At 34.3% G+C, this 14,082-nt stretch overlaps 1 protein-coding gene across 1 annotated transcript; it reads right to left on the bottom strand.

Annotated features, from left to right (window-relative positions):
- Window positions 1-73: 73 nt before the first annotated feature.
- LOC110721095 (bifunctional dethiobiotin synthetase/7,8-diamino-pelargonic acid aminotransferase, mitochondrial-like) lies at window positions 74-12,427 on the bottom strand. The gene is made up of 14 exons (XM_021900220.1): window positions 11,438-12,427; window positions 10,721-10,891; window positions 10,059-10,320; window positions 9,732-9,812; window positions 7,034-7,154; window positions 6,669-6,814; window positions 5,966-6,060; window positions 4,293-4,405; window positions 4,071-4,217; window positions 2,239-2,372; window positions 2,020-2,151; window positions 1,332-1,466; window positions 486-598; window positions 74-384 (listed from the first exon to the last, which is right to left on the bottom strand). The coding sequence occupies exons 1-14, from the start codon at window positions 12,082-12,084 to the stop codon at window positions 192-194; spliced, it is 2,490 nt and encodes an 829-aa protein (XP_021755912.1). The 5' UTR covers window positions 12,085-12,427; the 3' UTR covers window positions 74-191.
- Between the last annotated feature and the right edge of the window lie 1,655 nt (window positions 12,428-14,082).

The following is a 14,082-nucleotide window of genomic DNA, read 5'->3' as shown; positions in this document are numbered from 1 at the left end:
TTGAAAAATTTCTCTTTACCTAATGCCAAACAAAAAAAATAATTGCCAAACAAAAGTTGGACATAGACCAAGATTAATAATACTGTAAAATTGATAGTAATTGAACATTAAATAGTTGATGTGAAACAATCTCTTACAAAATAACTCTGGCAAAAGTTTTCAACTAAATGATGCAACATTAATTAGAAAGCTTATAAACCTGAAGACGAGTTACTCTTGTGAAACTCATCAATTCTATGGTATAATTTCACAAGCAATTGACTACAGGTAGTAGGAGAAGAGTAAGGTCCACACATTAGATAAATAACATTCCCCAATGGCCTCGCGTATATGCCATCTTCACGAAGCTTTTGAAGAATAGATGTAGCTATAGTCGATGCATACCTATAAAGCAAAAATGTTTTGATCTTATTATAGATACTTGAGGATGAAAAGTTTTTGAACTACAACGAAAAGAATCAAATGAAATAGCTGGATGATATTACCCAGCATTAGAACCATTAGTTTGGAGCTCCACTGCAAAAACTGTTCCCAGCACCATCAATCTTTTGATTTGTGGATGCATTGAAATCTTGTTAACAAGTTCTGCATCCCATATCTGACAAGCATATTTCCATGTAAAACACATAAGAAAACAAAACAATACTGGCTCGAGTTAAGTATACCAATCTGTATTATATACGAATATATTACGTAATTGATTTGAAGAGCTAAATAAGTTAAAACAAAGAAATTCAAATTGTACTTTTTTTTTTTTTTGAAGGAAATTCAAATTGTACTATTTTGTTAAGCAAAGTTGATACCTTTTTCAGGATTTGCAAAGTGTTTATCTAAGAGCAAGTTTAGCCCCAAGTCTTAAGACTTGGGGTGACATCATCATTTTGAGTCTTAAGATTTATACTTAAGACTTTTCCCATTTTTTTTCAAAAATCTCAAGCAAGACTCAACTTAAGACTTGAGATTGGGACCCACTTCATTTTTATATCAAATATTTAAGTCTTAGGGCTAAAGTGATAAATTTGTGCAGGTCTTAGTGAGTCTTAACAAGAATTTGATGACATCATTTTCAATGGAGACCACCAAAAATGATGTCATATTCAAGTCTTAAGACTTGGGGCTAAACTTGCTCTAAGGCACTGACGATGTTAACCTTTGTAGGAAACAAAGTAAGTTTGATACAATACTTTTAGTATATTACTATGAATGATTGAATAATATTAATTTACAAGGTTGCCTCACATGGGGAAAATTTTAAATCCACAAAATTGAACAGACAAACACAAAACTTAAATTTGCAAAGTTACTCCTTCAATCCAATAAAAGTTGCTCACCTCTTTGAGTGCTCTTCCATCAGGTGTCAAGTTCGGGTTTTTCTTTTCATCTTTGTAATTCTTAATAGATTTAGCAGCAGCTGTACATCCCATAGCATGCGCAGAATAAGAATGACCATGCAAAAGTGCTTTCAGCTGAAAAAAGACATGCGAGCATTTATTTATCAAAACAGAAAATCATGGTTCAAAATTCACCCACAAAAAGGAAATAGAAAAGAAACTAGTAAGATTTACATGGCTCAGATATATATATTAGGACAATAAATCTTAAAATTTTGATTTTAAGTTTGGCCAAATTTTAGATTAACTTAAAAAGTGTGCCCTAAATATTGACAATTAAGCAAAGGAGATATTAGCAGAGAAAACAAAGGAGAAAGTTGGCAGCAAGGGAATAATAGGGAAATTATATTCTATCATTGTGGACATACCCAGTACCCAGCCAGTAATTTTTATCAAAAATTGGAGGGAAAGTAAACTTTTGTTATATTTTATTTTTGTTATTGTAATGTCGCATTAGGCGAACTCTACAAAAGCTTTACAGTTACTACAATCTCATGATATAATCAATAACAGGTTTAATCATTTTTGAACTTCAGCATTTCCTTTTCATACAAATTAAAATATTTTGTCCAACAAAAAAGTATAACATTAACAGAATACTCAAATGCAGAAATTTAAGCCAACTTACTTTTGAGTCGCTCATGAAGGTATCGAAAACAGCTTCAGTTGCTAATGTAACTGCTAAAGGTATAATACCACCAGTCAGCAACTTGGCATAGCAGGCTATATCAGGTGTACAATGAAGTAGCTCTGCTGCAGACTACACAAATAATTCAGGTCAAACATATTTCAGATAATATTAAAAAGAAATGAGGGGATGAATAGCAGCAATAAAGTGCCAGCCAACCTCTACTCCCAAGCGCCAAAACCCTGTGAAAACTTCATCAAAAATGACTGGAATTTTCCGCCTTTGACACTCTCTAACAAGGATGCGTTGAAAAAGTGGATCAATCATATACATACCTCCAGCACCATGTATAACTGCAAAAGAGTTGGCTCATCATTAATATTCATTTAGCACGGCAAAAGCAGTATGAAGCTTGAGGATGAGTAAGATCAGATTAACCATAACAAGACCAATAAAATCCTTGAAGACAAGTATCATCAAATGCACTTATGCTTCTTTATCGAATGAGGTGCGCAAAATATTGGAACAGAAAGATCTATACAATATAACAGATTTTATGTAAAGACATCAACAAATCCATTTAGAAAGTAAGAATCCCTTTGACACTCTCTTCTAGGAAGCACAAGCTAAATTTAGAAGCAGGAGTCTTATATACAGCCTGAATTACTATTTAAGATCCCTTTCTTAATAATCTTAGAGGCTATCAACAATTAGAGCTTAAAGAATCTTCCAACTGCTTATGTCTCCAGAGCATAAACATAATATGCACCAAAGTAATTCGATGTACTAGAGTTTCAAAGGGTCATAATTTTGAAATTATTACCTGATTTCAAGTGCTGGTTCAAATATTTAGTATTTCTTTGGAGTCAAAGTGTTATGAAGACCATGAATTATCCACCAAATGAAGTTACTCGCTAAACCAATCACGCTTATAAACTGACAGCTTATCTTGGGCAGCCCCAGTACCCTACCCTCCTTGAAATTAAACTAAATGCAAAGCCACAAGGTGATAGCTGTCCAATCTTCCACCGTATATTCTCAGCTTAATTATAATACTTAAACAGGCATTATTGATAAGGTATTTTCAATTTTTAACTTAATATGTACTACCCATCATCAATTCCACCCTGAAGTGTTTGACATCAGGTACAATACTCATGCCACTCTAGCCTCAAACTAAAATCAAGACAGTGCAGGTAAGAGGTGAGAGATGTCCATACAATTATATAGGCTATTTCTTGACTGAAATGGCATTAAGTGACCAGCAGCTTTAATGATTTAAAGAAGCACAGGACAAAATATTGATGGTGTCTTTCGGTGACAAGTGTTGCCAGTAATCTTTTTAGTTCTTGAAGTAACCCTCATGGCATTTTTACTCAAGTTTCTAATGTTATTTCATCACAGAAGAAAGAAAACAGCACAATAGCACTGTGGCCATAATTAGGCACAATAAAAGAGAGTAGAGGAATTCAAGTTAAACTTTACTAGCACCAAGCAATCAAGTGTCAATCATTCGAAAAATCTGTTGAATTAAAAAAGTGGCCATTTACACTATGTTTGGATAGGAATGTTTAAAGGTAAAGGGAGGAAAGGGAAAGTGAGGGATACAATTTCCCTTATTTGGATCAGACATAGGCAAGGGAAAGGAAATGGAGGGATCCATTTTCCTTCCCCATTTAATAATAAAACAAATCCCTCCAATTGTTGGAGAGATTTGGAAGGAAAATGGAAGGTCACTCTGTCCCTCCCTTCACCTCCCTTTCTCTTCCCTCTTTTTCCTTCCCTTCCCTTTCCCTTCACTTTTGATTTCCATTTATCCAAACATAGTATAAATACTTTTTTTCTCCAATGCACCACCTAGGGGCTAGGGCAGTTCAAATTAAAGTGTATTAAGTCATATAATCAAGCTAACTTAAACAAACTAGATGTCATCAAACAAGCCTATAGAAAAACAGCAGCAGCTTAAAGGAAAAACAAAATAAGAAGGCACAGTCCAAATACAGCAAAGATAAACAACTAGAAATAACATATGTAGTCCAGTATAATCTTGCCTGGTTCAATTATTAGAGCTGCTATCCATTTGTTCTGTTCACTTCTAGAGAATGCTGATAATTGCTTTGATACATAAGATGCATAACTTTTAGAAACATCAGATGTATCCCTGTTCTTTGAGAAAAGTTCATCCCGTGATTCAAAGACTGCACAAATTGTTGTGTGTAAGATACCAATATAAAGCAATAAGTAAAAATAAACCAGAAATGCCCTAAACTTACTCAAATCTTCCTGCTGATGTCCTTCTGAAAGTTCATCAGGTAACTGAATATTCCATTTTCCACATTGCATGTACAAAGTTGGTGGATCCACAAAAAGGCCTCTGCCTATGTACCTAAAGAAACCAAACATCAATTACATTACTAAATAACAGCTGGCATTGGAGCAGGAGCGCGGGGAGGGGAAGGGAACCCTTTTGGGGAGCTGGCACTGGGGGAAGCTCTAATGCAGTTTGTTAGCAATTCTAAATGAGCCCTAGTTTCCCTTGGCCCCACAAGCTTCTTGTACTAATAAAAAAAGCAACTATACAGTTACCGAAGAAGCAGGGAGGCTAACATGACCTGAAGGCATTCAGCATCCAACAAATTAACACTTTCATGTTTTATAGACAACAGATTGGTTAGGAGTAGGCAATTTGCAGGCTTGTAGCACAGTCCCTTGGTGGGGGGAATATACCAATATAATGACAGTCAAAATGTTAATAAATGTTTAATAGCAAGAGCACATAGCTTGGTTAACTAATTTATAAATGGACATAGAGTTACCAGCAGTGGCCGAATGTACTATTCTCAGAAAGACAAAATTTAAGATAGCAGATAGAAAGAACCAGGTCAAGACCACCCTTCAACAATTTTAATTAGTTTTCCTTTTTTGATGAAGTTTGGTTTCCTAGAGATCTCTTTTAGGCTCTTACCCATATATTAGAAAATCCTGTTCTGCTCAAGTTACCTTAAGTATCCAGAAAAATATTGAAAGACGGAATATAAGGAGACCCAGGTGGCCAGGCCAAACCTTACGCCCTTTCAACAATTTTGGACAATTCTTTGCGAAGCCGGATATTCGAGTTGCAGTAACAGCTTTTTCACAAAGAATGGCTGCATACAATATCCTAAGCAATATTACCCAAATCGCACATTGGAACCCTGTTACAACAGCCATACGTCTATAAGAAGACCCAATTTTACCTGAATGTGATATTTCGAGCCATACCCCAATCCCCGGTAGTTAGTATACAGCATATCTATTATCATCACCCATTTCCATTAGCAATTCAGACAACATTGCCCAAGATGCTTGTGATGCAGTACAGCTATATTTTAACCACAAGAAGTTTTAACTTGTAATCCAGTACAAGTGTCAGGTGTACAGGTACGTATTGAGATTCAAAGTCGGCAAAAATGAAATTTCTAAACAAAGGACCTTGTCCTAATTTCAAAGATGAGTATGACTGTATAGAGGCTTGACATAAAAAGAACTAAACATTTTAAGGGAAAGAAAATTGTATCTAGACATACTAGCATCCTTATAATCCAATGCCATAATTAAATTAAAATTTCAAATTGATAAATGAACTGCTTGGCCCCTCTTAAAAGAATGGGACATGAGAAATTTTATTGACTTCCTGTAAACTGTGAGGCTGTGAGCGTGTGACAAGTTACAAGAAAGCTGAAAAGACAGAAACGTCTTTTTAAAAGAGGACATATAAGCAACAAAAGATTGTTTTTTACCAGGACTATAATGCAGGAAAAGCACAAACACAAATATATAGAAGGAATCAGGAATAATCAGAAATTTTATATATATATATATAAACCAATTATTAACACAGAAAAGAACCAAATTAAAATACATACAACTAGATGTACTCTTAAATTCTTAGTTCCATTCAGCATACCATGGTTGCTGGAGAAAGCCTGTGAAGGATGATGGTGCCTGTGCTTCCATTGCACCCAGAGTATCACCATGATATGATCCTTTAAGAGCCAATACCTGCTTCACATTAATTGGAAAGAGCAAAAATAAATAACCACTGATTTAATCACCAAACAAAAGAAAGAAAGAAAAGCTAAAGGTCAAACTTTGAGAAATGATTTATCAACAACTTTAAATAATTCATAAATATTCATGTTGGAGTTGAACACATATACCTAAAGGGGAAATAAATAAATAAATAAATATAATGGTATAGCACTTTCTTCTTTATTATGGAGTATAAAACAAAAATGTATGATCATGAGCTCCATTCAGGAACTTCTTATAAACATGCTTCATAATATGGCTAAAACAAATTACAGTCAGATGATTGCAACTTTTACTGAGCTAGACATACAATAAGTCAATAAGTAGAACTCACAGATGTTTATTGAAAAATACAAAGGCATGTTTAAAAAATTATCTTCTGCCACCCTTTAGTTTCACATCAGTGTCTCCTCAGTTTTTTCTTCATTAAACTCTTCCACTTGGATGTAATTGAAGAGCAGAATAAACATAATCAAATTTCAATCAACAATAACCAAACACCCTTTGCTATTGTCAAAAAAAAAAAAAAATAACCAAACACCTTTAAGTTGATATGAAACAAACGAAATAGAACCCACCCTAAACTCTATGGATTTCTCAGCATTCTGGTCAGAAATATCCACAATTGCTTCATTATCATGCAAGAATTTGCGAAATGCCATCTTAAGGGCAACTTCAGTTGCTGTTGATCCATTATCAGAAAAGAACGTCCGAGAGGCCCAACCTGTACAAGAGCTAATTCAGATAAAGTAACTGGTAAAAATGACATGTCCAGAATAAGACACATAGCGTCTCAGCTAGATGTAGAATCTTCTTAAGTAAACATATATATTTGAACAGGAACAAACAGCAGAAGAGTAAAGCTAGCAGTGGAAAAAATGAAACACACTAAGGACACATTGGCATTGCCATGCAAAATTATATATATATAAACCAGGATCACCTTTTCCAACTCCTTCCAGCAAAAGCTCTGCACATTCCAACGCAGGTTCATAAACATTCTCAGGAAACATCACATGCCCATATCTTGCAGCAGCGTAACCCATATCTCTAGCCAATTCAATCTAAAACAACCTAGATTAATAAACAACATTAAAGAACTTCCATAAAAACAACAACAAAAAAAAAGGTACTACATCATATCATGCATCTTAAATTTATTTTTTAGTTTGCACATTGAATACATTTATACTATACACCAACTTATACTCCAGCAGTCCAACTTCTAGTTATCTTTCTTTGAAGGGTGCCTAAAATATGACATTTCAATTCAATCATAACCTCTTAAAATTTTGCTACAAATGCTTTTATTGAAAGTACATTTCAGAGATGTAACTATATTTTTAACTTGTTACCAAACTATTGGGGACAAAAAATTTAAGATTAAGGAAATCAATAAATTAAAATATATATAAGGGGAAAGGGGGCATTTATTGCTAGATTCCACATTTTGTCCAATCATGCATCATTCATGATGCTCTATATGTACATTGATTTGGAGAGGATGACTCTAATAAAGTAATAAGCAAAAAAAAACCCTCATTACTAAAATTTTGGTAGTGCTTCTATATAAGTATTATAGTACTAATATTCAGGATCCTTCCAGCTCATGGTGTAAAGCTGTGCTTATTTCAAGTTTAAACAAAATCTGCTCCAGTCTAGTTTGGTTAGAAATCAAAAGTGCCTTGAGGTAATAAGATTTCCTTGAAGCATGATCTGGAAGGATCAACACTGATGATATTCCGAAGCGGCCACAAGTCACACAAGGTAATTTCTTCATGGGTGTTTGGAAAAGGAAAAGAGGTTAGGGGCTGTTTGGTATGAGTTTTTGATATGGGTGGAAACGGAATCAACTTACCGTTTCCCTTACCATGTGTTTGGTTGACAAGTAAAGAAACAAAATCCGTTACCTTGTGGTAACCGTTTCCACCCTTTTGTTTCCAGGGTAAATCTTGGGGAAACGATTAACGTTACTTGCCTCTATCACAAAAGACAAATTATTTTCTTTTCTCTCTCCTCTCGATCTTCATTTTTCATGAGAATTTCCAAATTTTTTTGACAATTCAGTTGAGAATTCTCCTAAGAAAACTGCTATTCTTCATATTTTGCTCCATTTTTTTTACAATCTTCTACCTCAAATTTGTAAGTATTTTTGAATTTGTAAGTTTATTTAGTATGATTGTTTGTTGACATTTATTCGTCACTAACAATTTAATTATAAATTAATCTAAGATTGATGATGTTAAAGGAGTGTAAGTTATCTTGTCAATCTATATTGTGTTGCACACAAAGTGTTGGATGAATTGTTTAGCTCAGAAAACTACGTGTCATAATTGCTGCGAATATGATGAGTACTTTATCTAGTGATACTTTTATTTATGCACACAAGCTGTTTGATGAAATGTTTAGCTAAGTTGAGTTTATCATCTTCTAGTTTTATTGCCCTTATTTGATTACTTGTATATTCCCAGATGGTGCATCAAGTTTTCCAAATTCACTATATTTTTATAGCAACATTATTCTCATCTTCCCATTTCAATAATTACACGACACTACTTTTATAATCTCAGGACTGGCTAGTGCATGGTCTAAAGCGGAAGAAAGGGAGCAAAGAATGGATGAAAAAGTGAATAAGGTTTTGGATGAGGTGATGACATTAGATGAAATTTCTCCATCCAAAACTTTAGAGGTTGCTAGAATTCTTATGGCGGAAGAACATAACCTCCGCATCTTCTATCAAGCGCCAACTAATATAAAGAAACAATATGCAATTGATCTCTTTAGGAAGAAATAGAAAGTTTTGTCAAAAGTTGTTATTAGAGTTAATGTTTCAATGGTTTTTAAATGTTTTTTTTTTTAGAATACTATAATATCAATGCAATTGTGATCAATAATTTATATGACTTTGCCTATATCTAGCATTTTTTTTTTTTTTGAATAGATCTAGCATATGATATATTATGGTAATTGGTTTTTTTAAAAATATATAAATATATATATATTTTGGTAATTAGTGTTGCTCTACATTGCATAATGTGTATTAAAAATTAGCCAAGACAACTAAAAATAAAAGGATAACTATTTGTTTCCAAGTTATCTATGCCAAACAAAAGGAAACGGATTGGTTATAATTGTTTACGTTTCCTTAGTAATACCAAACAACTAGTAAGGGTAACACTATATATTACCCTTTCCCCTCCTAATTTGTTTCCATTCCCTTACATTTATTAATTTGCTACCAAACACCTCCTTAGTGTGATGATGTGTTTAGAAGACAATATCACGATAAGCCTAACTTTTGTATTGAGCGGTTTGCCTGACTTCCATACAGATATTTAACAGTGAGTTATATAAATATATGTACCAAGACTCAAAGAGTAAATTCAGCATAACTGTACTATTTTATAAAAGATACCCCTATCCTGCTTCAAAGAATCAAAGGCATCCAGTCTCCCAGGTTGCTACATGTATTTACTCTTTTATCCAAAAAAGAAGAAAATAATTTTTTTAATAAAACATACAAAGAACAAGGAAGAGTATAGCTATTAAAGAATTAAGTCATAATCACTAATCAGTCTTTACTCTCAACTGGAAAAAACAGAAGGAAAAAAATACTTCAGCAAAGAGCAGAAAACTATAACCTGTAAGGAGGCACTAGGTCCTTGAGTCCACCAACTAGCACAAGCATCAAACTGTTGAGTCATGACATCGCCATTGTCAGCCTGAAGTTACAAAAGATGAAAATGTTACTTGAAGGAGGAAAAAAAACTAACAGCACCTACGCAACCACATGTCAACAGGGGAATGAGTTGCTGGTAATTATATTAAGATGACTTAAAGTTAATACAAATTGGAGACTATACATATCAATATAGCCCCACTTTAACTACTTTATTGAGTCGTTGATGAAAATTAAAGAGTTAGGATTTATAGCTTAAGGACCGTAAACAAGATAAACGTATATCCACCTTGTGAACTGCAAAGTTTTCACCGCAACGGGAATCTATTACTGTGACTTTTTCTTTAGGTACAAACTGATGTTGTGTAAATGGCCACCATAGGATGTCTCCTGCCTTCTTTTGCAAGTCATGCAATCGCTTTACTCTCTCAGAAAATGCTGACAGCATTATTTGCTTCAGGGAAGCAAATACATCATGGGATTCATCAAACCATTCCATCAGGTCATCTGATAGATCTTGTGGAACAGGTGGCAATACAAGAACTGGCAAGCTAAGATAAATTCACACCATTAACAGAGAACTAGCTCAACAGTTATGGAAGAAAGCATGAATACATCAACACAAGTTAAAGACTTATTAACCTTCCCGTGCATCGATTAGAAATGCATTAAAATGAAATCCTTAATTATTATGTATAGAAGTAAAATTAACATATCTAGAAATCATATGTTGTAAAAAGGAGTAATTCAAAGATATTGGGAAAAAAAAAAAAAAAAAAAAAAAAAAAAAAAACCACTCCCCTCTCTCTTCCATTGAGCATCCATAAGAAAAAAAGACTTAAAATAGAGAGAGACCCTACAGGCTCGTCAAATAACTATACCGATGGCCAAAAAGTTGTTCAGTTCGAAGTAGATTCACTAAGATATAAATAAAGTGTCCTCACATATTACCTGTTCTGTAAATAAGACAGCAAGGAGCCATCATTTGCAAGGCCGTGATTTTCAAGTACTACAGCTACCACGTCATAGCCTCGAAGCTTTAGAGTTTCATATGCAGAAATAGTCCCAGAAATACCACCTAGCCTTCCATCTCCGACAAGAACAGCAGGTATACGAAAAGGTCTGCAGATAAGTGAAAATGCTAAATCAATACAGGAAACTATTTGACAAAAACAATCAGATTCACAAGATATAAGAAACTCCTTAGTTATCCCTTCATTTCAACATCAAGGAGAGAGTGAAAGGTACAAAAAGGAAACAGAGATTGCTGCAGACTTGACGATTGAAAGAACTTGGCCTATTGTTTATAAATTAGCATAAATATCCTGCTTTATCTTTATAACAATATCACATAAACAAACTATATAATTCATCTTGCACGAACAGCCAGTAACAAACGCATCGTCTTAAACTAGCATTAGCATTACCATAGCAATGGACATAGATTATTCTTATGAATACATTCTCATTACCACCATTTAATACTACAAGATCAAACAACCATAATAGTTTCACATTACCATCAACAACATCATAATACAACAACCTTTTGTAATGATTTGGGGTCCGCTAACATGAATCATCAAAAGGAAGCAAACCTTTCGTAAAGGAAACTCTTGCACAAAACAACACATAAAAATCAAAGCTATAGGATAAGCATTAATGTACCTATAAAGATCACATTGAAGAGTACCAGAAGGTCCAGGACTAGCAACACCACCAGCAGTTTCAATCAAACTCCAACACTCACTCTTCTCCTCACCCTCCACACCCATCCACAAACATTTCTCCACCATTTCCAACAACTCTTCATCCTCCACACCCCCACCTTCCCTCTCCACGGCCAAATGCGGCGAAACCGCCTCATTCCACGCACACAAAGTCCTACAAATCAGCCTCTTTTCCCCAAACCCCATCACACCACCCACCTTCCTCTCTTCATAATCCCCATTAACCTCCTTCGCAGCAGCATCCGACACCTTAACAACATGATTCGACGCAACAAGAGAGAATTCAGCGCGACGACGAAGGAAGAGATCACAAACCCTGTTGAATACAAAGAGGGAATCGGAATCGGAGGGAAACCCAGTTTGAACAGGCTTAATGTAGTGAAATTGAGATGGGTTTTGGGATTCAAGGACAGAAGAAGCAATTCCTGCGGAAATTAGGGTTTTGCCGAGGTTGGTGTTGGCAGCCCAGATTGTGTAGATTGGGTGAGAGAGAGGGAGGGAGGAGATGAAGCGGCAATGGAGGAGAGAGGGTGGAGTTGAGGAGAGAGAAAGGGAGGTTTTGAGGAGAATTGAGAGTGTTTTCATGGCGGAAAGAGGAGAGAGAAAATGGGAGAATTGGGTGGAAGTGAAGACTGAAGAGTGAAACGGCTAGTTGCTAGAAAAGATAGAATTTTTTGGTGGGAAAAGATTTGGTTAGTTGAGTCCGTATTAAACTGCGTAATTGGGTGGAGTATTGAATTGGTAGTTGAATGGGTAGTTGGATACTTGAATGGGTTAGGGCTTACCGGCTCAGGGCCATGGGGCCGGAGATAACGAGGGGTGCTATGACCATTTTTTTTAGATCAGAAAGGTACACGGTTTTAATGGTAAGGGTTTTACAATCAAATGGCAAAGTTAATTGTGTGTAGGGCATATCAGATTGTATATAATACTAATTACAATTACTTATTAAGCGATGCGTGATTAATGCTCTCATTAGTCATGACTGATTTGAGGATTGCAAATTTACAATGCTTCACTTATAGTGGGAAATCCTCTTTGAGAACATGCTATTTTTATATTTAAAATTTTGATGCATACACAAACACATTCATTCTTCTTGGGCACGAGAACGATGTTTGAAATCTAGTCAATCTACTGCCTTAATGAAATCGCTTTCCATCTATCTTTTTCTATGTTGGTAGCATTTTACTAATCAAACATGATGACAACCAATTCAATTTGGGATTGTAACACGTTTTCCTAAAGCACTAATTTGCTGGCAACATATCAAATTAACCATCCCATGATCCATCCACCAGTTACAAATAGGAAATCCTTTTTCTACTAGTGTCGCGATCATAAATTTTGTAGGCTATGAGCTTCTTTCAAGGATGTCAACTGTCTAAGCTTTAGTTAATCTAGTCCCATGGATTCCATGATAGCATTTTTATTTCAAATGATGAATGATAATTGGATGATAACCTCAGTAACATAATGACATTAAGCTATTTTGTGAGAAAAATATGGGCTAATGTAAGTTTACCACCATTTTTTTTTCTCACAAAATAGCCTACTAAAGGTTAACAATCTTATCATCCAATCTCATTTGAAGAAGTTTACATTTATCACTTTAATTTGATATAGCTAGGGAAGTTGGGGTTTGGATTCAATTAATTGGATTATATTTGTTAGTGTACGTGACCATTACTTCTATAATACACCCTTAGTATGAACCACATACTTTCAGCATATTATTGATCTTGAATGAACTCATCATCATGAGTATGACTATATATCAATATATATTTACATGGATACATGGTGCAACTTTTGTGCTCTACCTACTACTCTAGTCCACCCAGGCCATACAACATAAGCTACCATACCATAAGTTTTAAATGGATTCATGAGTGTGACTATCAATATTTACATGATTTACTACTTCAACAAATAATTTCAATGATGAACACATTAAAATATTAGTAAAAATCTATTATGCAGATAAAAGACCAAGAACATGAGTACTTGCAATTAATTTGTAACTTTATTTTAACCTAAATTAAACCTTGAGTCTAGTTGCGTGATTTGATAACCAATGTTCTTTGAACAAGAACAATAAGAAAAAATTTAGGATTTCTAGAATTGTTCAAGTTGTTATTAAAATAAACTTTAAATTTAATCTTTTGTTTTGTGACTCATTTTATAAAAACTTGTCCTTTAGTTTGTTCATGTCCAAATAGGGTGGCGGCTCCTAACGTTATTGTCAAGTCACATCACTTCAATATACTTATGACATCATTATATTCATATGAAATCATCATTGTCAAGTAATATCACTTCCATATTACATCATTATTGTCAAGTAATATCACTTCCATATTACATCATTATTGTCAAGTCACATCACTTCAATACAATTATTGACATCATAATATACTTTTATGACATCGTTAAACTCATATGACATCATTATTGTCAAGTACTATCACTTCAATATATTGTTGTGACATCATTATATTCTAAAATTCCAAAATAGAAACATAACTCATTCTTGGTACTTTATAGACATCTTTATAAGTGTGTTACGGTTTCAAACCACCT

Source organism: Chenopodium quinoa, unplaced genomic scaffold, assembly GCF_001683475.1.
Source record: "Chenopodium quinoa cultivar QQ74 unplaced genomic scaffold, ASM168347v1, whole genome shotgun sequence".
In the NCBI taxonomy this organism is placed as follows: domain Eukaryota; kingdom Viridiplantae; phylum Streptophyta; class Magnoliopsida; order Caryophyllales; family Amaranthaceae; genus Chenopodium; species Chenopodium quinoa.
The sequence above is the reverse complement of the archived record's forward strand: the minus strand, read 5'-3'. Positions and strand labels throughout refer to the sequence as shown.

Coding starts and splice junctions, on each gene's coding strand:
- LOC110721095 (XM_021900220.1), bottom strand. CDS start 12,084: ATGAAAACACTCTCAATTCTCCTCAAAACCTCCCTTTCTCTCTCCTCA. Junction 6,061..6,668: donor AGAAATCCATAGAGTTTAGG/GTGGGTTCTATT, acceptor AATGTGAAGCAG/GTATTGGCTCTTAAAGGATC. Junction 599..1,331: donor ATGGAAGAGCACTCAAAGAG/GTGAGCAACTTT, acceptor TATGCTTGTCAG/ATATGGGATGCAGAACTTGT.